General features: G+C 38.9%; 1 protein-coding gene across 1 annotated transcript in view; it reads left to right on the top strand.

Annotated features, from left to right (window-relative positions):
- LOC126092185 (low-density lipoprotein receptor-related protein 1) overlaps window positions 1–25529 on the top strand; it is a 772271-nt gene extending 746742 nt beyond the window's left edge. Inside the window, exons 73-76 of the mRNA XM_049907661.1 lie at window positions 5288–5521; window positions 10800–10979; window positions 15869–15995; window positions 24352–25529. Of these exons, the coding sequence (XP_049763618.1) occupies window positions 5288–5521; window positions 10800–10979; window positions 15869–15995; window positions 24352–24510 (700 nt within the window). The 3' untranslated portion in view covers window positions 24511–25529. The remainder of the gene's footprint in view (window positions 1–5287; window positions 5522–10799; window positions 10980–15868; window positions 15996–24351) is intronic.
- Window positions 25530–26035: the final 506 nt, after the last annotated feature.

Below are 26035 nucleotides of genomic sequence, written 5' to 3'. Positions count from 1 at the left end.
AGGAGGTTGCTGGAGGCAAATCCCTCAGATCCCAAGCTGTAAAGAACCCAGTTGGTTTAAGGTCGAACTGAATAATGTCAAAAGAGTGGATGATGTGAATTTTCATACACGCTTTTAAAGAAAGAAAGACCCATAAAAGATTGAAAGAATGAGAAAGAGAAAAATAGCATGAATCAATATGAGGTAGATAGATTTGACTCTTCAGAGCAGTGATAAGAAAAGAGAGATAAGAAAAATAAAAATAAAGAGCATAAAGGATTCCTGAGCAAAATATGCAACAGTAGTGACCAACTTATTTACCATTTTTATGCATGGAAGTCATGTTGTTGCTGTTGCAGTTTTCAATCTGAAAACTGGTTTGATACATCCCTCCATGCTACTCCATCCTGTACAAGTATCTTCATCTCTGAGTAACTACCGCAACCTACATCCTTCTGAATTTGTTTACTGTATTCATCTCTTGGTTACTAAATTGGTCATCCCTTGATGTCTCCAAATGTGTCCTAGCAACTGATCCCGAAGAAAAGAAAAAAAAAACATAATAATAATAATAATAGAAAAGATCCGTCTCTTCACAGGACAGGGAGAGATCACAATGAAACAATTCTACAATGTCAGGAGGTTTGTCGACTATACTAAGTCCATCTGCAAGAGATTGGCCACCTAGAAGAGGTGTCTGGCCGGGGTTGCCGGGATGGCAGCTCTGTAGACTTCCTTTGCTGGCAGTGTGCTGCCCTATAAAGCCTGTTTGGTGGATGTATCTGCCGAATCTATTTGCGATCACGTGCCTGGTGTATCAAAGTAGTTCTTGGGCTAGCTGCGACCTCTGGTGAAGGTGCTCTGCAGGCTCTGCGAATGGTTAGTGGTCCCTGGTGGCCGTTGGTTTGGTGGAGACCTGGTGTTGTTCTGTGTTGTGGCTGCCAGTAAATATATGTGTGACAACACAGCCAACATAGGTTTTCCTGGTGAATGTATGCCCTGTGATGCAGGCATTCCACGTTGGTTGGATGTGAAGTGGGATGCTGATACAGTAGGCACTACGATGTATGAAGTGGGTGGCCATAGCAGATTTCTTCCTTCACTCAAGTGTGCCACAAATTTCTCACCACCTCATTTCTATTCAGTACTTCCCCTTTAATTATGTTCTCTACCCATCTAATCTCTGGCATTCTTCTGAAGCACTACATTTCAGAAGTTTCTATTTTCCTCTTGTCTGAACTCTGTATTGTCCATGTTTCACTTCCATACATGGCTACACTCCAGACAAATACCATCAGAAAAGACTTGCTAACACTTAAGTCTTTATTCAATGTTAAAAAATTTCTCTTCAGAAACATTTTTTTTGCCATTGCCAGTCTACATTTTATATCCTCCCTTCTGCAGCCATCGTCAGTATTTTGCTGTCCAAATAACAAAACTGATCTACTACTTTTAGTGTTTTGTTTCTTTATCTAACTCCCTCAATATCGTGTAATTTAATTCAACTACATTCCAGTATTCTGAGTGATATTAGGGATAAGCTACAATGCTGTCTCACTCCGTTCTCAACCACTGCTTCCCTTTCATACCCCTCTACTCTTATAACTGCTGTCTGGTTTTAGCACAATTTGTAAATAGCCTTTCACTCCCTGTATTTTACCCGTCCAACCATCATAATTCTGAAGAGAATGTTCCAGACAGCATTGTTTAGAGCTTTCTCTACGCCTACAAGCATTATAAATAAATCTTTGCTGTTCCAATAACCTATCTTCTAAAATAAATTGTAGTGTCAGTATTGCCTCATGTATGTCTACATTTCTCTGGAATTCAAATTAATCTTCACTGAGGTCTGCTTCAGTCACTTTTTCCATTCTTCTACAAGGAATTCATGTTAATATTTTGTGACCGTGGCTTATTGAACTGATAGTTCGATAATTTTCACAGCTGTCAGCTGCTGCTTTCTTAGGAACTGGACTTTTTAAATTCTTCTTGAAGTGTCATACATCTTGCACACCAGATATAAGAGTTTTGTCATGGCTGACTCTCCCATGGCTATCAGTAGTTTTGACAGAATGTCAACTGCTCCAGGTGCCTTGATTTGACATAGGTCTTTCAGTGCTCTGTCAAGTTCTTTTCACAGCAACATATCTCCCATCTCATCTCCATTCACATCCTCTTGCATTTATTTAATTATAGACCCTGTACATACTCCTTCCACTTTCAGCTGTCATTTCTCTGCTCAGGACTGGCTTTTCATCTGAGCTCTTGATATTCATACATCTGCTTCTCTTTTCTCCAAGGCCCTCTTTAATTTTCCTCTAGGTGGTATCTATCTTTTCTGTAGTGAAATATGCTTCTAAATCCTTATATTTGTTCTCTAGCAGTTCCTGCTTAGCTTTTTTGTTCTTCCTGTCATCTCATTTTTTTAGACATTTGTATTCCCTTTTGCCTACTTTATTTGCAACATTTTTACATTTTTCTCCTTTTGCCAGTTTATTTCAATATTTGCTGTGTTATCCGAGGATTTCTGTTAGGCCTTGTCTTTTTACCTATTTGTTCCTCTGCTGCATTCCCTATTTCATCCCTCAAAGCTACCCATTCATCTTATACTGTATTCCTTTTCTAGTCAGTCATTGGCTAATGCTCTCTCTGAAACTCTCAACAACCTCTGGTGCTTTCAACCTATCCAAGTCCCATCTCCTTAATGTCCTACATTTTTGCAATTTCTTTAGTTTTAACCTACAGTTCACAACCAATAAATTGTGGCCAGAGTTCAAATCTGCCTCAGAAAAAGCCGTACAATTTATAAACTAATTCCAAAATCTCTTTCTTATGATTAAGTACCGTATTTACTCGAATCTAAGCCGCACTTTTTTTCCGGTTTTTGTAATCCAAAAAACCGCCTGTGGCTTAGAATCGATTGCAAAGTAAGCGGAAGTTCTGAAAAATGTTGGTAGGTTCCGCCACAACTAACGTCTGCCGTCGAATATATGTAGCGCTACACAGGCATGCTTTTCAGTCACAAAGATAAATACTGGTGCCAAGACCTCTGTGTCTGTAAATAAATTTAAAAAAAAAAGGTGGAAGACGAGCTTGTTTCTCCACCCCTAGTTTCGACCACTGCATTTTCATACATTATCCAACGGAGTTAATACAAATTCTGTATTGTTCGTCTTCGAATGTAGCAGTATTTCAATGTACTACGAAAATCCGACTGGCGAGACTGTTTGGGATGTTTGTCAATATGGCCAACTCTACGTTCTGAATTTTTTCCTACCTGTAAGAAGAGATGGTTGCTAACAGGAACTTTTATGAATTGTGAATCACATGCAGTATTCTCTTCACCACAAGAATAATACTAATATAAACATTTTGCCATGTATTGTTTCATGTTTGCTGGTATTTCATTTAAATCCTGTCTGCCTAATAAACTACGAAACTAGAGTGAGAAAACAGCAAACGCAGAAGAATATACATATCATGTCATGTTTATACCCGTATTATTCTTATGCCTAATAGTGATCAGTCAGAAATGAAGCACGGCAATTGAATAGATTTTTAAATCTAAGATGACTCAAATTTCTGTGCAGAATGTAAGGTACTAAAGAGGCATCTGCAAAGATTTTCAAACGGGGAAAAATTTTTGCTAAACTCTCGTTCAGAACATCTATCATAAGCAGTCTATTATTTGGTACTTGTTGATCATTATCAAAGTAAGCAGCACTGTAAGTAACAACAAACAGCAGTCTCTTGCCATTGTTTCGCTAATGAGACGGTTCCTCTCTCTCTCTCTCTTTTTTTTAATTTGTAAGTAGCGGTAGCGTGCACAAAGGCAAGCCATGCCGCGAGTGGCGACTAGCCGTAAACACTCATTATCAGAATGTGACAAACAATACATGACATAGTACAGTAATGCATTTTCAGATTAGAATGACGTAAACACCTATAATAAAGAGAACGGCACTTATCAGATCAAAGAAAAATAAGCAATCAGTTCAAACCAGATGAAGCACATGAAAAAGGAAGGGTACCCTTATAAATACGGATGGAGCACCTGACGCATGGCAGTGGCTACCTGGTAAAGCTTAACTGCTAAGCTTACGACTCGAACCAAACTACTGTAGCTGTATCGTCATTCATTTGACCTAAATTGTGTCTCATATTACAATGGACCAACATTGTTTCGATTTGGAGGTGGTGCCTAAAACTTTTCTCTCCCCTTGAATTTTGAGTCTCAAATTTCTGGTGTTGCTTAGATTCGGGAAATTTTTTTTTTCCTTGATTTCGAGTCTCATTTTTCAGGTGCGGCTTAGATTCGAGTAAATACGGTAATCAATCTGCAACATTCCAGTGTTTCTAAGTCTCTTCCATATATGCAGCCTTCTTTCATTGTCCTTAAACCAAGTGTGAGCTATGATTAAATTATGCTCTGTGCAAAATTCTACCAGGCAGCTTCCTGTTTCAATCCTTTCCCCCAATCCATAGTCATCTACAATTTTTCCTTCTCTTCCCATTCCTGCTATTGAATTTTAGCCCCCCACCAGAATTAAATTTTCATCTCCCTTAATTATCTCAATAATTTCTTTTATCTCACTGTACATTTCTTCAATCTCTTCATCATCTGTGGAGCTAGCTGGCATATTAACCTATACTTCTGTTGTAGATGTGGGCTTCATATCTATCTTGGGTGTGGTTATGTTTTTGCTATACTGATCCTAGTAGCTTGCCTTCATTCCTTTTTTCTTATTCATTATAAAACCCACTCCTGCATTACCCCTATTGGACTTTGCATTGATAACCCCTGTATGCACCTGACCAGAACTCCTATTCCTCCTGCCACCAATCTTGACTAATTCCCACTATACTTAGAAAGTTTAAAAAGATAAATAGAAGCCATGACAGGAAAATAAAAAGGTATGTCTGTTACAGTGTACAAATATTTGCAAGGGCTTTCTTGTCATGTAGGATTCAGACACACACACACACACACACACACACACACACACACACACACACACACACCTAATATTCTTCCATAATGTTCTGCAGATCCCATCTTCAAGGATGTGAAACAGTTCAAGGTATACATTAACAAATAGCAGCAGCTGTTGGAAACAAAATCTGTACAGTTTGGTTACAATAAACTTTCACTACTCTGATATATATCGTTTGTAGTTGCACAGGGTAAAGTCAATGTATAAAAGAACCCAGACAGAAATCAGCTACTGTAAAAAGTTATAGTATCTTTAGTTATACTAGCAGTCGCCATTTTTGATTTCCTGCTGCATAAACCAATGCTGCATTTCAGGTGTCGCGAAGGCTACAGAGGGGCAGACTGTCGTGAAGTTGATCCCTGCAGTGAATTTTGCCATAATGGTGGCACTTGTCAGAAAGAAGGGGTAACACATCCTGTAACATGCATCTGTCCACTTGGATGGACAGGTCTACGATGTGAAATCAAAATAACAACTGCGTGCCGTGGACTTTGCTTAAATGGTGGTACCTGCAATCTTCAGGCTGGCAGTGTTCAGCATGCATGTTTGTGAGTACAAAGAAATATGTTACTTGGCATTACAAATGTATAAATAAATATCAAACACTGGAAAATCCAGGATGGAATGTAACAATATTTGAAAAGGAAAGTTGCCACTCGCCATATAGCAGAGATGCTGAGTCGCAGATAGGCACAACAAAAAGACCGTCACAAATAAAGCTTTCGGCCAGTAAGGTCTTCATCAAAAACAGACAAAACACACACACACACACACACACACACACACACGCTCATGCAAATGCAACTCACACACACTTGACAGCAGTCTCGCAACTGTAGTCACTGTGGTGTGTCTGTCGTCTATTTTTGATGAAGGCCGTACTGGCAGAAAGCTTTATTTGTGACAGTCTTTTTGTTGTGCCTATCTGCGACTCAGAATCTCCATTATATGGTGAATGGCAACTTTTCTTTTCGTAATTTTGTTAAATAAATATCAAATTGTTTTAAGTAGTATGTAGGCTATTACTTACGTGTCATCTTTTCATTTGCACTTTTTTTTTTTTGTTCCATAAATCCCATTACAAAGGAAAGTGCTCACATATGTGAAATGGGATATTAGTCAGTCCTCTGAAAGAGCACACTGATCACTTTGAAGCTTCATATATGGCATAGTATGAAAGAAGCTGCATATATTTTCATTCACAACTTGATAAGATTTCAAAGTGGTGCAGAGATTGGCAACTTGCTTCAAACATTCAGAAATGTAAAATTGTGCACTTTACAAAATGAAAAAAGTAGTATCCCATTACCATAACATCAGTGAGTTACTGTTGGAATCAGCCAACCCATACAAATACCTGTATGTAACACTTTGTAGGGATGTGAAAAGAAATGATCACATAGGTTCAGCTGTGGGTAAAGCCGGTTGTAGACTTCAGTTTAATGGTAGAATGCTGGAGAACTGCAATCAGTCTACAAAGGAGATTGCTTACAAATCACTTGTTCGACCGGTTCTAGAATGTTGCTCATGTGTGTGGGACCCATACCAAACATGACTAAAAGGGGATACTAAATGTATACAGAGAAGGGCCCCATCAATGGCCTAGGTTTTTCTGATCCAGTGCAGAGTGTAGCAGAAAAATTGAAGGATTTGAAATGGAAGACTCTTGAAGATGGATGTAAACTATCCTTAGTAAGTCTATTAACAACATATGGAGTGTGAGGATGATTAGAATAATTAGTGCACACACAGAAGCATTCAAACAATCATTCTTCCTGCACTCCACATGTGAATGGAACAGGAAAGAAACCATAATAAGTGGTATAATGGGATGTACCCTCTGCCATGCATCTCACCATGGTTTGCAGAGCATAGATCTAGATGTAGATGCAGATGTAGCTAAGTGGTAGCAGAGGTTGGAGATCAGAAAGGAGTTATTCATTCGAAACATTTATTGGACCTCGTCATTACCCAGAGTGTACGACATGAATAATACAGCTAGAGTGTTACAACAGATGCTCAAAGTTTGCACCATCAGACACCACACGTATGTGACACCGACGGAGCACTGACTGCCGGACATGTTCTAACATTCTGGAATTTTCTTTTATTGTAGCAGTTGCATAGATGATTCTTGTGGTGGGATCCATTTCAGATTCCACAGGATTGCAATACATTAGAGGCTTCATGGCTCCCCACAGAAAGAACTCAAGGTTCATTAAGTCTGGTGAGTTTATGAGCCACCATGCCAAAACAATCAATGCCTACGAACAGCCAGTCCAAAATCAGCAGGTGTCTCATCATGCTGGAACCATATGCTGTGCCAGAGACGTTTGATTGTTCACGGAGGCCAAGCTATGGCCTGACTAAGCAGTCTTCGACCAAAACTGCCCACACATTGGCTGTGAAGCAATGTGCCATGTGGTGCTGCACACAGTCAGGTTTTATGGTGCCCACAAATGCTCATTGTGATGACTGAATATGCCATCCCTAGTTAATGTGGCCTCTTCAGTGAACAAAATGTAAGCTGGAAAATGCTACTGTGGACAGTCATGATCTTAAAGATTAATTTACAGGAGCAATACAGCAGTGGCAAACTTTGGTGCAAAAGTGGAATACATTTTCCACTTGAATTTGAGTAACTCCAATATTCTTGAAATAGACACATTTGTATATTAAGCAACATGGTTAGGTTCATTTTGCATTGAAGTGTGCCCTCTCTGTTAACCATCCAATACAAGAATGACCAATCCGTAACACCCAATAGCAGGAACTTCCTGTATGGACAGTTGGAAGTCCCTGAATATGCATGAGATCTGGAGTTGGTAGATCAGAGGTTAATTTGGCAAGATGGAGCTACACTGGTCAAGATGATATTCAGTGTGACTTTGGAGCAGACCGGACTATTTATCATATGTTTCAGTGCTGTCTGTTCCCAGCCTCCTGCACAGAAGATGAACTTCATCAAGGAACAGAAATGCATTGGAACTGGCAAAGTTTTGGGCAAAAGTAATCATCATAATTGTGTATAATATGTATGCTTCTGATACAAGAATAAATAAAATTCCATGCCCACATCCGATCATTGAATTGTGTAGGCTATCCAGAAAGTAATGAATGTTTTGAAATAAAAAATGAATGGTATGGAAAAACCAAATTTTGTTATATACTTTCTAAAGGTACACTCTTAGCTATTTTTCTACATAAATGCCATTCAAATAGAAGCTCTTATCATACCGTGGCACAAGTTTTCAATCTGTAGAAATCTGCCACCTGCGACTGCAACTACTGGTTTATACTGGCACGCAGTTAGGCTTCAGTATCAAAGTGTTGTGTAGCAAGCCATGTCTTCATTGCTGGGAAGATATGATAGTTGCACCATGTCAAATCCAGGCTGTATGGAGGATGATCAAACATTTCCCATCCAAAACCCCATATGAGCTCTCAGGATACAATTGGCAGTGTATAAACATGTGTTGTCATGAAAAAGCAAAACTTTTGTGCTAAGTTTTCCTCAATGCTTATTTTGTATCGCCCATGTTAATGTTGTCAGTGGCTGACAGTACCCCTCTGAATTAATTGTTGTGCGACATTCCAGGAAATCGACAAGAATCACTGCCTAAAAGTCCCAAAACGTGGCAGCCATGATCTTTTTGTTGACAGTGTTTGCAAACACTTCCTCGGTTTCTCGGGAGAATTTGTGTGCCTCCGTTCTGTCGATTGCCTTTTTGTTTGACAATTGATATGATTCATCCGAGTCTCATCCCCAGTTATGATACAATTGATAACTTCATTACCATTTTTCTTGTAATCTGTGAGGAAGGTCAGTGCTGCAGCCAGTCTCCATTTTTTGTGGTCTTCCTTTAAGATTTAGGGAACCCACCTAGCACAAAATTTGTGGTAACCAAATAACCTCAGTTTCATGCATCAAACTATGTGAAATTTGGGGAAAATATTGCAAAAGCTCCATAATCATGAAAGGATGATTTTCATGAATTTTGTCACTGATTTTCATCACCAGTTTGTCAGTCTCAAAGTTAGACCTACCACTGCAGTCATCATGAACATTGGTACAGCAATGTTTAAAAACCAATGCACCATTGGCTCTCACTCATTATTCCATCTCTGTACACACACCGTACATTTATCGTGACAAAAGGTCAATTTCAATTGATTTGCAGTTTTTGCCAACAAAAATCTAATCACAGAACGCACCTCACAAGTGGCGGGATTTTCTGTTGCAGCGTAGATTTTAACACGTCACACAAAGCAAAGTAGCAGAGCCACAGACTACACACTACCACCGCTGGATGCGTACTGAGTGGAGGAACTTTATGGTGCCAAGATGGTGGCCACAGCTCTGCCCACCGCCATGACAGACCAAACTGTCTGTTACTTTCTGGATAACCCTTATATAAATAGGGAAATAGAGGGTTGCACTGTCTTCCAATGTGACATCAAATGTGTTCAAAGAACTACACATTACTACGTTCCCGGTCTGACGAAAACTTGGGCAACTTATCATAGCTCAAATTGTCCACTGGATTACCTTAACTTAATCCCCTAGACAATATGAGTATTTGGAACAGCAGGTGAAATGTAGCAATCTAAATCCCTGCAATTCGCTGTCTTAATAGGATCTCGTCATCAGTGATTGGCCTTAGTCTCCCTTCCTCACTGAATTCAGGCCTTATTAAGCATAGGAGGCTGTATAAAACTGTATTGGCATTGTGTTTCCTGGGGGAGGCCAGTTTTCTTCTCCAGTGTGCATATTAATGGGCAGAAGCACCCGTTGCAGGTTCGTTCTGTGAAGAATACTCACAGCAAATTACAATTAGTTCTAATCTATTCTTGTTGGTTGTTATTGGAATTATCTGTAGATTACAACAATGTGAAATAGGGTAGATTGCTAGTCACCACATAGAGGAGGCATTGAGTAGCAGACAGACACGTCAAAAGAAGACTGTTCAATATTATAAAGTATTAGACATGGATCCCCTTCAAATGAAGACACACACACACACTCTGCCTGTCTGCCACACAGTGTCTACTGTGTGTGGTGAGTAAGAAACTATCTATTTTGTATTATTGTTATTCCATCTCTGATTTTAAATTGTTGTTAGGAGCAGCATATTATTTTTGTTATTAATGTACAAGTTCCTGTGACAGTGGGCATGAAGCTGGATGACCTATCACACACAAGTATGCAAGCATTTTTTGCCTCTGCTATGTGACTTCCACGATCTTAGTGTATGGGCGTGTTGGTTGTTGTAAGCTCATCTGTTCAGTTGTAGTACATGTTGTTCAGCTTGGTCAACTTAAACAGCTTCTTTCATCTATACTCTTCTTCCACACTGTCATCTTCTGATCCTGTCCATCCTGCTTTAACATTTGTTGGTGTACTATTGTCATTACTCATCCTTTTGCTTGACAGCATTGCCAGTAACGTGCTTGTTGAACAGCACAAGTTTTGGTGCATTAATACATCATCATTTCTCTTTTGAGTTGTTGTAGCAGGTTCACTATTCTTACTGCATTTAATAAATCCATAGTAATTAACCTATCTCAATGCAAGCTTCAAGCACTACCTCTACTGGCAACTATTGTAAATCACACATCCTGTGTTAAATACTCATTCACATAGTAGACACGTGGAAATATGCTAGATGGATACCTTACATATTTGTAGTAACCTCAGCACTCCGTTTTCTAGGATTGCATTTTGATAGTGGCAAATTTAGTTCTCTTTCACCTTTTAAAACTACATGTATGCTGTTAATATGTTATTGTACAGCATTTATATCCAGAGAAATTAAAATTTTGCAGGTGCCCACCAGAATTTGGAGGTGCACGTTGTGAGACACCAGTCAGCTTAGGTACAGCCACACCAGGCAAGGCAGAGGACAATAGGCAGCCTGTTATTATTGTGATTGTGATTGTTGTAGTGACACTGTTGGTATTAATTGCTGCCGCAGCTGCATTTTTTGTTTTCCGAGGACGACGTGGGTAAGTGAAGATTTCTGTGCTGTAGAGCTTTTGGCATTTTAAGAGGTTTTGTCCAAAAGATATTACAATGTATATTAGTAATAAATTTTTTAAAAAAAATATTACTAATTTAGATTCTGTGTGGTTTTTTTTAATGTTCAAGAGATGCTGCAATTACTACTCTTTCATATAGCGAATGTTATTATTTATTTTAATTGCCTTACACTTTTGGGCTTCAAATTTCCTGTCATAACATATTGTACCTTGGCATAAACAAATTTGTTGTATTTGGAAATGAAACTATTGTGTTCAAAACTTTGCAGCCCATCATTTGCATAAAACAAAGAAAAATATTATACATTTTAATGCTGCATTTCTGATACATTTAGTAATTCTTACTTGTAACATCAAAGCTAGCTGAGAAGTCTAGTTTAGCTGTCGATAATTTATAAATTTGCACCATTTACTTTGCTCACGGTCTCTATAACGTTTAAGTTAGGATTATGTGTCTTGTTGTGTCAGCTGTACAAGCTTCTTCTCTTGGAGAATATAGGACTTTGGTGTTGAATTAAAATGTTCACCCAAAAATGAAGCAGAAATTAATTTGTAATTTTAGTTGAACTGTATTGTTGTAAAACAGTGAAATATCAGGTGTTTGCAAAGAATAATATCTAGAAAGCTCAGTTATCCTAAACAGTGAATTATTTAATATAAAGATGCAGTTCAGCTGTTAAAACATCATACCTTTAATTAAACTATTCCACTATTGAAATGACACTGCTTAATTTACAAACAAATGAAACATCAAGTTGCATGCTCTGCCTTATCATAAATGAAGATGTCACAGTGGCATATATATATTCTACTCATATCTAGGAGGTGCAAGGTTCAAATCAGTCTCATTTGTTTTAGGTTTCAAATAATTTTTCAGTTTTCAACTGAACTGTTGCTTGATTTGTGATGGTCCCATTATCAGCTACAAAATATTAGCTACATGAGATAAACTGAAATAAATTTCTATACAAGTTGATAAATGATCAAGGAGAAGAAATAACCTTATGTAAAAATTAAAAGCCAAACTTAATAAAAATATATAAAAATTAAAAGACAGTAAAAAGTGTCAAACTATCTCCCTCAGTCATTCATAACTGAAGGGGAGTTTGCTGTAATGATGCCAGAGGGTATTAATGGTTAATTTCTGAGGCACTTTAGATATTTCATCTCAAGGCAATCCAGTCAGCCACAGCAAAAGGCCTCAGCCGAAATAGATGTCAATAGATATATACGGAGAGAGACTTTAGAGCCTGTAAAAATTTGAAATGTAGGAACTATTTACATATATTTTTTCTTCCTTTCTAAGAGAAACTTGTTTTGTAAAACAGTAAAATTTTGACATCAAGTTCAACAGTAGATAATTGAAGCAATTATTACCATCAAAAATATCGAGATCACCATTCACTTTAAAGATATCACTAAAAACAAGTGTAAATTAGCTAGAGTAAATAATATGCTTCTAAAATCCAATGAAAAATCGAATATTATGTGTCCACTGTGAAGAAGCAACGGTGTGGTTGGTTGGAAAGAGTGTTCCAAGGATCACAAAAGGATCCCACATTTATTTTCAAGTCATTTTAAGCCAAAATAGAGGTACAAAAAACTATTTTATAAATAAACCCTCTGATGATTTTGTGGGCACTGTAGAATATTCAACATTGGTTTAATTGCTTTTCTGATATTTTACTTACATGAATTGTAACAATGTCAATATATTGCTCATTGGTGGTGGATTGTATCCCAGTGGCTACACAATCTGTTGATGGAGAAAGAGCAAAGTTTCAGCTGAAGCAAAGTCCAGATTACTTTCTTGCAACAAACTTTCTTGCTGATAGAAAGCTTGAAGCTTGATCGCCAATAACCAGAGAAAGAACTGCTGAATATATATTTCATAAATACTTTTTGAGGATCGGGAACAAATTTCATTCGTGCATATGTAGGCAAGACACTTGCTGAAATATGGTTCCCAGTAAGTATCAGAATCACAATTGTGGTTGCTTGTACTACTCCATTGGAAACCAAAGGTGATTTTGTCTTCAAACATTTGTTTATATTAATGGGGACTTAAAAGGAACTTAATTTTGTTGTAACCAACAAAAGTGATGTCATTGCTTTGGTAATGCTACCAGCAAGAAGTGTAAGGAGCCAAAAGAAGGAAATAGTAAAAAGAATGAAGGTTAATATTCAACATGTTGTTAACAATGAGATCACTAGAGATTGAAAAGGGAGGACAGCACCAATATAAAATCAGTCTGGCATTGCACTATTGTGTAGATAATCTCTTCAGAATTTTATAACAGAAATATTCAACAATTGTGAACTGCCCAACTCATATAGATAGTGTACTGTTTCATAGATACCATTGTTAAAAGACACAAAAAATATAATTTAATATTGACAAATAAAATTATTATGTAAAAAAACGTAACGTATGAAATAGTAGGCCGAAGCTTCTTGTGAAGATAATCAGCGATTTATGAATAGAACAGGATGCATTGCAGATTGCGAATGACTGATATTAATGAGAATTAGAATCTGAACCACATGAAAACCTTTTAAATTGGAACCACACTGTGTCATTAATACATTTGACTACATTACTGCAAAAACCAACGGCCTTGCCACAGCGGTAACATCAGTTCCAATCAGATCACGAAAGGTAAGCTTTGTTGGGCTGGGCTAGCACTTAGATGGGTGACTATTCTGTCTTCCGAGCACTGTTGGGAAGTTGGGTGCACTCAGCCCTTGTGAGGTAAACTGAGAAGCTACTTGATTGAGGAGAAGCGGTTCCAGTCTTGTAAACTGACATAGGGCTGGAAGAGCAGTACCATATTTATTCGAATCTAAGCCACACTTTTTTCCAGTTTTTGTAATCCAAAAAACCGCCTGCGGCTTAGAATCGAGTGCAAAGTAAGCGGAAGTTCTGAAAAATGTTGGTAGGTGCCACCACAACTGACGTCTGCCGTTGAATATATGTAGCGCCACACAGGCATGCTTTACAGGCACAAAGGTAAATACTGGCATCAAAACCCTCTGCGTCAGTAAATAATTTTTTTTAAAAAAAAGGTGGAAGACGAGGTTTTTTCCTCCGACCCGAGTTTCGACAACTGCATTTTCATACATTATCCAATGAAGTAAATACAAATTCCGTATTGTTCATCTTCAAATGTAGCAGCCTTTCAGTGTACTATGAAAATCCGACTGGCAAGACTGTGTGGAATGTTTGTCTGTCAATATGGCTAACTCTACGTTCTGAATTTTTTCCTACCTGTGACAAGAGGTGGTTGTTAATAGGAACTTTTATGAATTGTGAATTACATGCAGTATTCTCTTCACCATAAGAATAATATGAGTGTAAACATTTTGCCATGTATTCTTTCGTGTTTGCTGCTATCTCATATAAATCCTGTCTGCCCAATAAACTACGAAACTAGAGTGAGACAACAGCAAGCGCGGGAGAATATACATATCATGTCATGTTTATATTCATATTATTCTTATGCCAAATAGTGATACAGTCAGAAATGAAGCACGGCAACTGACTAGATTTTTAAATCTAAGATGACTCTAATTTCTGTGCATAATGTAATGTACTAAAGAGCTGCAAAGATTTTCAAATGGAGAAAAATTTTCGCTAAACTCTCGTTTAGAACATCTTCTATCATACACAGTCTGTTATTTAGTTCTTGTTCATCATTATCAAAGAAAGCAGCAGTGTAAGTAACAACAAATAGCATTCTCTTGCCATTGTTTCACTAATGAGACAGTTCCTCTCTTTTTTTTATTGTAAGCTGCGGTAACGCGCACAAAAGCAAGCCATGCCATGAATGGTGACAAGTCGTAAACACTCATTATCAGAATGCGACAAACAATGCATGACACAGTACAATAATGCATTTTCAGCTTAGAGTGACGTAAAAACCTATACCAAAGAGAACAGCACTTATCAGATCAAAGAAAAATAAGCAATCACTTCAAACCAGACGGAGCTCGTGAAAACGGAAGGGTAGCCGTATAAATACGGACGGAGCACCTGATGCATAGCAATGCCTATCTGGTAAAGCTTAACTGCTAAGCTTACGACTCGAACCAAACTACTGTAGCTGTATTGTCATTCATTCAACCTAAATTGTGTCTCATATTGCAGTGGACCAACTTTGTTTCCATTTGGAGGTGCGGTCTAAAACTTTTCTCTCCCCTTGAATTTCAAGTCTCAAATTTCAGGTGCAACTTAGATTTGGGAAATTTTTTTTTCCTTGATTTCAAGTCTCATTTTTCAGGTGTGGCTAAGATTCGAGTGCGGCTTAGATTCGAGTAAATACAGTATGCTGGCCACATGCCCCTCCAACACAGCATTCAGTGACACCTGTGGATGTATCAAAAGAAAACCATACCCTTACAGGCCCACATCAGTTTGGTTGTCAGTGGTACACAATATATACTTCTTGTAATTGTATTTTGATTTATGAGGGTTTTGTCACCTGTGTTACTGCTGTTAGGTTGGTATTTCCCACTGCATACATTTTAATTTACTCACTAGTTAACTTATCTCCTGTTATTGTCTCATTTTACATTGTTTGTGTTAGGTTCCCAGTTGCTGACAAATGGCAGTGTTTTTACTGCATGTGAGGCCATGATTTATAACTCTTTCTAATAATTAGATACTTCTCCTCTCCATGTTTGCACGGATATGGCAAATTAGAATGAACAGACTGCTCACTGATGTGCTATGATAAATGATAAATATTTATTGTCTTATTTTAGCAGCATTGAAATTAACATATTCTTTTAAGTAATCTCATCTTTAACAAATAATGAAACATACAAATAATGATTATTATTTCTGTTATTTGTAGTGGAAAGCCATTCATGCACACTAGGATGCAGGAGAATGTGGAAATAAGTAATCCTATGTACTTGCGTGAAGATGCTGAAGATGAAGGAGATGTTCTGGATAGGAGTTTTACACTTGATGCAGATAAGGTAAGCAGTTTTACCATTATAAATTAGTTAAGAGAAAAAGAAGTATATCACAGTAATTACAAGGAAAAACTGCTACACACCTTCAAAGTGAAGTGCTGTGTGTGTGGCAGTCACATAATAAAGCTAATGATACTGCTTGCTAACTTCGAATTCAGACTATAGTTTTCAAGATACAGAATATGAAAGTTGTATTCTGCCATTCACGTAATCTGTGTATTATTGTGATCAATTCATTATGCTTCTCTTACTTGATATCCCACAGATGATAATCTTGTATGCAACTCAGGTGTAGGAACTATACCAAGTATCCACCTTCCTCTACCTTCTACCTGTTTTAGGTAATTTATACTGGACCACAAATTGAGTCATCTGTGAAAGCAGCCATATCACCTATGAACTCTGCTGTTGTTATACTGCAGTATTCTGTGTAACTCATTCACCAAATAGGTGCCAATAGTATGAATCAAAATTGCAAACTCTGCTGACCAGCAATCATAGTCAACTAAGTTGGGAACATACTGCTAAACACAACACAGTTTAAAAATACTTTGTGACTCTTCCCGCAAGGACATCCCCCACACCAACCCATAATAAATAAATAAACAGTTCCTATTAACTGAATAGGTCAACAGATACTTTTCCTCCAAGTACAAAGAATGTTCTAAAAGTAAGTTTTGTCATCGTTTTTCACATGGAAGCTTTATTGCCAAAAACAAATACACAATGGCATCATGAGCTATACACCTTGCACTATTTTTTTATATATTCACCACTGACATTAAGACATTTGTGACAGCATGCAATCAGTTTGAAGAAACCACTCTGGTAAAACTTTAGTGCTCTACAATATAAAGAATTGTCACACAGCTTGCTCCACCTCTGCATTGGTGTGGAAGTGACATCCCAATTGCGCAGCTTTCAATGCAGGGAACAAGTGAAAGTCCAATGGTCCATGATTGGGGCTGTGGGCCAGGTCACCCAAACTCTCTCATCCAAAGCGATAAATCTGATCTTGTGTGAGCCTTGCAGTGTGTGGTTTTGTCTTGTTGTCCAAGAGCACACCACCTTCACTCAAGAACCCTTGTCTCTTTCTTCAAATGGTGGACCTAAGATTGGTGTGATTGTCATAGTAGGGTGCCTTATCGATGTTCCCTTGCTGGAGGAAATCGAGGAAAATCACACCTTCCACATCCCTGAACATTGTGACCATAAGATTTCCTGCAAAGGCCGACACTTAGAATTTTTCCCTCACTGATGAACTGGAATACTCCCACATTACTGAGGCGGCCTTGGATTCTGGGAATAGTGCTGCACCCATGTCTCATCACTTGTGATTATTCTGAAAAGGAACTCATTCTCCTCTCATGCATACTGCATCAAGTGTTTGATGCTGATTCTAATTCTTGCACTCTTGTAATCCGGGGTCAGGTTTCTCAGGACTCACCTTACCATGGAGCATGTGATGGGCCTGAGCATGGCCAATATGCAGTGTGGATACCATGTCTGACCTGTTATGTACCGGTCCTCTAAAGCAATGTCCTGTATTGTAGCAGTGTTGTTTTCAGTTATGGATGTGGAGGGACGCCAACTTCATTTTTCATCCTCAACAACTTCCTTCCTTCTCTGAATGTGGAACAACAGCGACCAACCATTTGGCGAGACATGACCTCTTCACCATGCACAGTTTGTAGTCATTTATGGATGATGGTCACACTAGTTCCACTCTAGCCCATTCATACTGGATAACAGCACACACTACCATTGGTTATCACATTATTAGTACATGTAATTCTTCAGGCTTTCCCAGCGATCTGTTGACATTTTGAAAAAACGTCACTCTCACACGATATTTTGATGGCAAAGCTCACTGTCTTCTTCAGGTGCTACCCGTGAATGGTCCTTGGGTGGATTGAGTCCTGTATTTATGCCCAGCACTTTACAGGCATAAATACTGGACTCAATCTGCCTAAGTACCATTCACATGTAGCACCTGAAGAAGACAGTGAGTTATGCCGTCAAAATATCATGTGAGAATGACGCGAACATCCAGCAGAAGTCCTGTTTTTTCAAAATGTCACTGTTAGCACATGTCCGTCTGCCATTGTGACATGTACTTGAATAGCCTTGGGCATGCCAGTCTCCTGCTACTCTTCTTCTTCGGCACTCTGCACATGTGCCAGTCCTCCTTCACTGGCACCTCTCGTTTTGTTGAACCAGCAATGGATGTGGATTCATATGGCATTTGTTCATGACACCTAGTTTACCACCTTCTCCTACAGAAACAATCACAAAACTGACTTTTGAAATGTCCATCAAAAAAATGTCCCTCATACATTTTATGGCCCTGTGAAGCCTTTGGTTTGAAAATCTATTAGTCCCAAATTTGTACAATCTTTCCAATCTCCTCTCTCCATTTTTTCTCCTCTCATCCATTTTTCTTTTCTACCCTGTCCATCCATCCCATACCTTGGCTTCAAACATTCTTAGTCTGCCTTTCTTCATCAGTGTAACCCTACCATAATTAGGCACTTTTTTATGTTTTGGTTAATTGTTTCACCAATTTCTCATTTGCTAAAATTTTCAAATTCACTCTGATGAGTTCTCAGGAGTTCGCATTGGCAAATATGTGGTCTTCCATTTTTAAGTGTGTCCATGCTATTGTAATCTATATTAGTTGGTTTTATAATTTGATGAAGGTACGTTGACCAAACTGTAGGTGGAACGTAAATAAACATGATTCACATACATATGTGGTTAGCACCTACTGCCTCTGAAGCTTCAAAATCAAGAATTTATGTACTTAATGTACTACTTTTAAGCTATATCCTTGTTATTCATCTATTATTTGTTGTTGTATAGGCCTTATCAATATTCAACATGAATTTTCAGAAGCCATTTTGCTGGTTTTCAATCTTGATATTAACTATTACCTGTACTCTTCATTTCCTAGGATTTATCCTGTCATATGTGGTCTGCTGTTTTCATTATTTGGCAAATTTATTTTATTTTATGTTGTGGCTGGGAGCTCTCCCTGTCGCCACAACTGTCAGTTCACCTAAGCGATGGAAACCGTGTTCTCTCTCTCCCTCTCTCTGTTATCGTATTTTATTTGTTTATATATCTTATTTTCTGAGGTGAGGATTGGAGACCACTGTGAATGTGGAAAACTGCCTAGAAACCACTCTCAGACTGGCTGGTGTACCGGGCCAACATTCATTAATCTACCACATCACTTCGATCTGGATCTGGTTCACCCCCCTGTCTTGCAAGCTATGATGCTGCTATATGAGAGATCAATAATTATCTGTCCTTATTTTAACATTTTATAATTAGAATCAGAAGATGTATGCTTGTTAATAGCACAATTTCTCATTCATATTTTTATGAGTGACAGCATGGTACAAACAGGCCAAAATTCCTGTCTACCATAATTCTACATGTTCCTCCAAAACACGTCACTGAAACAAACAAAAGTCTTTTAAATCAGAGCTTCATATTCCAGGATTTGGTGTTATCTATGCTGATTCTTCTTCGACTTATCTTAAGCATTATTCAGTTCCTTTAAAGGTATTTTATTTATGGTGTTTTTTCCTGCCTTTCCTTCAACCTTTTTGTGTTCCACCATTGCTTTCCACCACATATTTTACAACATTGCTCCCACATCAGTTGTAGCAGTTTCCCCCTTTCCTTAGTCCAAAATATCTGAATTTTATATATGTACTAGCTGAGTACCTGGCATATATACACTCCTGGAAATGGAAAAAAGAACACATTGACACCGGTGTGTCAGACCCACCATACTTGCTCCGGACACTGCGAGAGGGCTGTACAAGCAATGATCACACGCACGGCACAGCGGACACACCAGGAACCGCGGTGTTGGCCGTCGAATGGCGCTAGCTGCGCAGCATTTGTGCACCGCCGCCGTCAGTGTCAGCCAGTTTGCTGTGGCATACGGAGCTCCATCGCAGTCTTTAACACTGGTAGCATGCCGCGACAGCGTGGACGTGAACCGTATGTGCAGTTGACAGACTTTGAGCGAGGGCGTAGAGTGGGCATGCGGGAGGCCGGGTGGACGTACCGCTGAATTGCTCAACACGTGGGGCGTGAGGTCTCCACAGTACATCGATGTTGTCGCCAGTGGTCGGCGGAAGGTGCACGTGCCCGTCGACCTGGGACCGGACCGCAGCGACGCACGGATGCACGCCAAGACCGTAGGATCCTACGCAGTGCCGTAGGGGACCGCACCGCCACTTCCCAGCAAATTAGGGACACTGTTGCTCCTGGGGTATCGGCGAGGACCATTCACAACCGTCTCCATGAAGCTGGGCTACGGTCCCGCACACTGTTAGGCCGTCTTCCGCTCACGCCCCAACATCGTGCAGCCCGCCTCCAGTGGTGTCGCGACAGGCGTGAATGGAGGGACGAATGGAGATGTGTCGTCTTCAGCGATGAGAGTCGCTTCTGCCTTGGTGCCAATGATGGTCGTATGCGTGTTTGGCGCTGTGCAGGTGAGCGCCACAATCAGGACTGCATACGACCGAGGCACACAGGGCCAACACCCGGCATCATGGTGTGGGGAGCGATCTCCTACACTGGCCGTACACCACTGGTGATCGTCGAGGGGACACTGAATAGTGCACGGTACATCCAAACCGTCATCGAACCCATCGTTCTACCATTCCTAGACCGGCAAGGGAACTTGCTGTTCCAACAGGACAATGCACGTCCGCATGTATCCCGTGCCACCCAACGTGCTCTAGAAGGTGTAAGTCAACTACCCTGGCCAGCAAGATCTCCGGATCTGTCCCCCATTGAGCATGTTTGGGACTGGATGAAGCGTCGTCTCACGCGGTCTGCACGTCCAGCACGAACGCTGATCCAATGAGGCGCCAGGTGTAAATGGCATGGCAAGCCGTTCCACAGGACTACATCCAGCATCTCTACGATCATCTCCATGGGAGAATAGCAGCCTGCATTGCTGCGAAACGTGGATATACACTGTACTAGTGCCGACATTGTGCATGCTCTGTTGCCTGTGTCTATGTGCCTGTGGTTCTGTCAATGTGATCATGTGATGTATCTGACCCCAGGAATGTGTCAATAAAGTTTCCCCTTCCTGGGACAATGAATTCACGGTGTTCTTATTTCAATTTCCAGGAGTGTATTTATTCCAGTCTTCCTACAGTCCATCCACTCCTTCCCCCCCCCCCCCCCCTCTCTCCATCTCCTCCTCCTCCGACTTTCTCTGTCCATCTACACCTGCCATCTCTCTCTTTGTATCTCCCCCTCTCCTCTCTCACTATTCAGCTTCTCCTGCCTCCTCTCTCTGTTTGTCTCCTCCTCTTTCCTTTCTCTGTCCATCTCCTCCTCCCACCTCTCTCTGTCCATTTCCCACTCCCCACTCTCTCTCTCTCTCTCCCTTATCACGTCCTTCCTCATCTCTGTTTGTCTGTCTCCTCCCCCCACCCTTCTCTCTCCATGTTACCACCCCACCACAATAAGAAGCTGGTGGTTCTTACCCCCACAGTATTTCTTTACAGATCATAACTAATATGTGTACCAAATGTGGTTGAAACTGTTACAGGGGTTCAGGATGAGCTTTTTATCCATACCCTTGACAGTGTACACAGTGTCAAATATATTTAACATATTTCACACATATTTCACACATATTTGTACACAAATTTCACTTGTATCTCTATTGAATTTTGCCCTGTGGTTTGATTTTCACGTAGCTCAATGTTTATGATGTCATATCAACTGAACTATATGTTGTACATTGACATATTTTTGTAGATAGATTCAGTCATGTATGTGGATACTGTCTGCAAAGTGTGTGACAAATAAAGTTAATAGTAAAGACATAATAAGTAAAAGTGTCATGCTTCATGCAGCAGTTTTACTGCATGAACAGGAAAAAGGTGTGTGTGATAAACTTTTTTCTTTCATCTTTTTTTTTTTGGGGGGGGGGGGGGGGGAGTGGGGGGTTGTCAGCAAGAATATTTTTAGTAAAGGTGTGAAATTATGTATAAATTTTGTTGGAAGTTAATATGTGCTCTCATTCTGAAATATTGGATGGATGAATGAAGTGTGTTGTGAGCTACACTGCTTTTTCACCACCACCCATTTGATAGGAAGGTGGTTGTTACCCCACAGCAATTCTTTCAGGACAATAAGTGATATGTGTACCAAATTTGGTTGAAAATCGGTCTAGTGATTTAGGAGGAGATGTGGAAAACACAGACTTATGTATGTACATTTTTATAATATGTATGGATTCTTGGACCTTTTTGCAGCTCTTTCTAAATTAAACTAAACTGATGCCCTGGAAGGCCCAAAGGAGCCAATTGATCATTGTGACATCTGCATTGCATGGAGTTACCAGATGCAAATATAGAGGGCCATGTAGTCAGCACACCATTCTCTTGGCCATTGTCAGTTTCTGTGACACGTGCATTTCTTTCAGTATGATTAATGCAGGAAAATGTAAAATGTGGGAAATAATGTTTTAAGCTGTAGAAGTTATGTATAGGATACCCCCTTGCAGTTTTGCTCTTTATGTGTGATATACATACATAACATGCATCAAAAGACTTGTCAGGGACTTATTTATTACCTAATAAAGGTTTACTATCTAATAAAAACTGCTGATGTAACTAGAATTGATAATTGTCTGGAAAGTAGGAACGTTTGACTCAATTTCATACGTTATAATCAATGTTTTTGAAAGCCTGTAGCTGTCTTTTGTCGTTTAAATAATGAAATACTGCACTAGTTATGTAATTTTTCATGCTTTGCATGGCGTATTTCGAGAATTTTTTCTTACTATCAAGTGCAAATATTGTAGACAAGTATTTTGTATTGCATTTGCATGTGTTGTTCTGCGTCTCTCCTGTAGTCTCCTTTTTGAGGTTATCAGGTACTGTGCCTCCTCACTTATGTAGAAAACCACACACACACAAACTATCGCCCACCTTGTCTATGTAAAATTGCAAAAAAAATCATACATAAATACTGCGCTTGACAACAAATTCTCGAAACACGTTTTGGTCAGCATGAAAACATTACTTAACCGGCACTGTGTTTATACTATAAAGTACAAACATTTGAGCAATGCAAAAGTGAATGACGGTGTCAGCTAGCACTACGAGTGGCCAAAAGCTGAAACACGCTAAATATGATTCGATAAAGGTGTCATGGTGATCACAACCATTACAAAAATGTGTTTGCGCAGTAGAGACAGTTTGGAAATGGTTGTGATTGGTCATAATATCTTTTTTCAAACGAATCTAGTTATTTCCATCAGCCACGATGCCAAATAGAGCTTGGCAGCGGCAGGAGATACGGCACGAATTGTTCCGACTGTTACCCGTTGACCGTTTGATATCCGCTGAGTATAGCACTCTGGTGTAAAGAAGCTTAACCGTGTAATCTTTATAAACACTATTGGATGTCTAACATCATGCCAGCATCATTTTGTCTCCACAAACACTTTTTCATAATGGGTAAATTGTGGGAAAATTATAAATATGTTGACACAAAATTGGGTGCAAATTAACTTTGTGGGCATAGGAAATTTGGCAAGAACGATAAAAAATGTCATAAGCAGCAGGAAAACATTAATTCTGGGAACATAAAAGCTGGTTATACTGTAGATTCAACAGATTTCTTGCCATGTCAGTTTTGTGAAAAACCTTTGGCTCTGTTGCATTTTTATTGAAACAACATCTCATTTATAATTATTCATTTCTATAAAATATAACCCGTCCAAAGCTGTATTGATACAGATAAGCTGTTTATTTCCTTAGCAGACTTCATTATAATTTTCCATTCTTCATTTGTAAACCTTTCTTTTGTAGTTCTTTTACTCTTTTATTAGTGTTCCACTTATAGCCGTAGGTATTAAAAGCTTGACACTGCTATCTGATGATAAAAGTAATGTGTTCTTCATTTTTTTTCACCAAAGCTGATAAAATAAACTTACATCTCTCTTAATACTGTTTATGAGAGAGTGACCCTCTACTCTTATTTCCTACTCCACCCTAACTCTTTTCCTCCTTTCTTCCCAGAGAGCAGATTTGTGGCTGAAAAATCTAGAAGTGTTTGATTGTTCCACATATGTTTCTATGAGCCATAGTGGGAGTTGCATCTTGTGAAATTGACACCTACTCAAGCCACCACCCCCACCACCACCACCTCTCTCTCTCTCTCTCTCTCTCTCTCTCTCTCTCTCTCTCTCGGCAGGGGTAGTGTGCGTCTACTCTCATTTAACTATTATCTAGTGTAAAATTTCAAAACCATTCATCTGATGTAAATTTTCTTTATTTCAAATTTTGTCTCCTTTTTTTTACAGACTGGCAATTTTGCAAATCCGGTATATGACTCAATGTACAGCAGCACTGGTATAGAACCAGGCACTGCTGCAAGTGAAGAGAAAACAGGGTTACTCCATAATGATGAATACACCAAGGATTCTCATCTGTTAGCAGGTGAAAGCAGAGAAAAGCTATAAGCTGTGGACATTTTTAACTGAAATTCACTTTCCAAAAGCATATGTCCTAAAATAATACTTTGTCTTAACTGGCACAGTGGACAAATGTTGAGTATTAGCTTTAACTACTTTTGGAATACCGAATACACCTCAGCACTCTTGCCACCAGTCACGATGCTCTCATTTTCATGCAGTAGTTATAAGAAGCACCATATGGCATCAACAGGTTCTCTTCCAATTTCTGATAGTAGCTCAGAAAGAGATAACATTATTTCTATTTGTTTCCTTTTGATCAGCCTCGACTGTCCGTATTATCAGTAATTCTTGTCCCTTACGAGGGGATAAGTCACTGTCGAAACTGAAAGGCGAGAAGTGAAAATATATGTACCGACTCACTGTTCCATTGAAATTATAAGGTAATATTCTGTGTTTTGAATTTATTTAGAGTGTTCCACGGAGGACAGCATTTGACAAATCGGTTCAAAAAAATACTGACAAATAAATTTAAAGTACATTGTTGAAATTATCTTCATTTCTCATAACTATGGAAGCTGCTGTTTACATTATGCAAAACTCTATCCATTCTATGTTCACTAGGCAACATCATTTCTGTGCCATATCAACAACATATCAGTGACATATATTGTCATTCTGCTTTACTGAACACCCAATTTTGTTACAAACAAAGCTTTAATCACACTTATAAATAAGTATTATGTATATGAGAGTACATTTTGCATGTTGTTTTTAGCAGTATTGAATGCATAATCAGGTGATTTTACTTGAATCAAGTGAGATGTTCTCTAATTAAGAGCTAGTGAAAAATGGTTGCACATATAGGGCCAAGTATGAGGTTTCAAGATGTATTAATAGCTTTTACATATCGCATAAACCAAACTGACTATCTGACTATGCATTATTATGAAAAGACTGGGCAAAAATCAGCATTTGATGAGCATCTCAGTGAGTGAGTGTCAGGAAGAATGTGTGTGTGTGTGTGTGTGTGTGTGTGTGTGTGTGAGAGAGAGAGAGAGAGAGAGAGAGAGAGAGAGAGGTGATTCACTACCAATGATTCACTGATCTATATGTATTTTTTAATCAGAAGTTAATGTTCTGTGTGTGTGTTGTGTGTGTAGTGATGTAAGGTTAAGAATTGAAACACATTGTATATATTTTGAGTTCTTATAACAGACTTACATTGTATATAAATTTCCATTCATCTTGCTGATTACATTGAAATACCAAAACTACATCTGAAAAATTTTATATGCAGATACTGATTTTTATTTTTGTAATAAAGAAATGTCATGTGACTCACGGCCCTGTGCAGACCCATTGGCTTCTTACTAATTCAGTGGGTTTCAAGGCAAGTGACACTGCTGCTTTATTATGAGTCTGAAGCAAATGCATAGACCCTCTCCTAAACTATTCATTTTCAGAAGAATCTGAAATGGAGATCTTAATTTTAATAGGCAGTGACACTAGCTACTGCACCACTGAAGCAGGCAATCTTTTTGTATGTGTATAAAACAACTCTTCCTATTTG

The sequence above is a fragment of the Schistocerca cancellata genome, chromosome 7, assembly GCF_023864275.1.
Source record: "Schistocerca cancellata isolate TAMUIC-IGC-003103 chromosome 7, iqSchCanc2.1, whole genome shotgun sequence".
In the NCBI taxonomy this organism is placed as follows: Eukaryota; Metazoa; Arthropoda; class Insecta; order Orthoptera; family Acrididae; genus Schistocerca; species Schistocerca cancellata.
The sequence above is the reverse complement of the archived record's forward strand: the minus strand, read 5'-3'. Positions and strand labels throughout refer to the sequence as shown.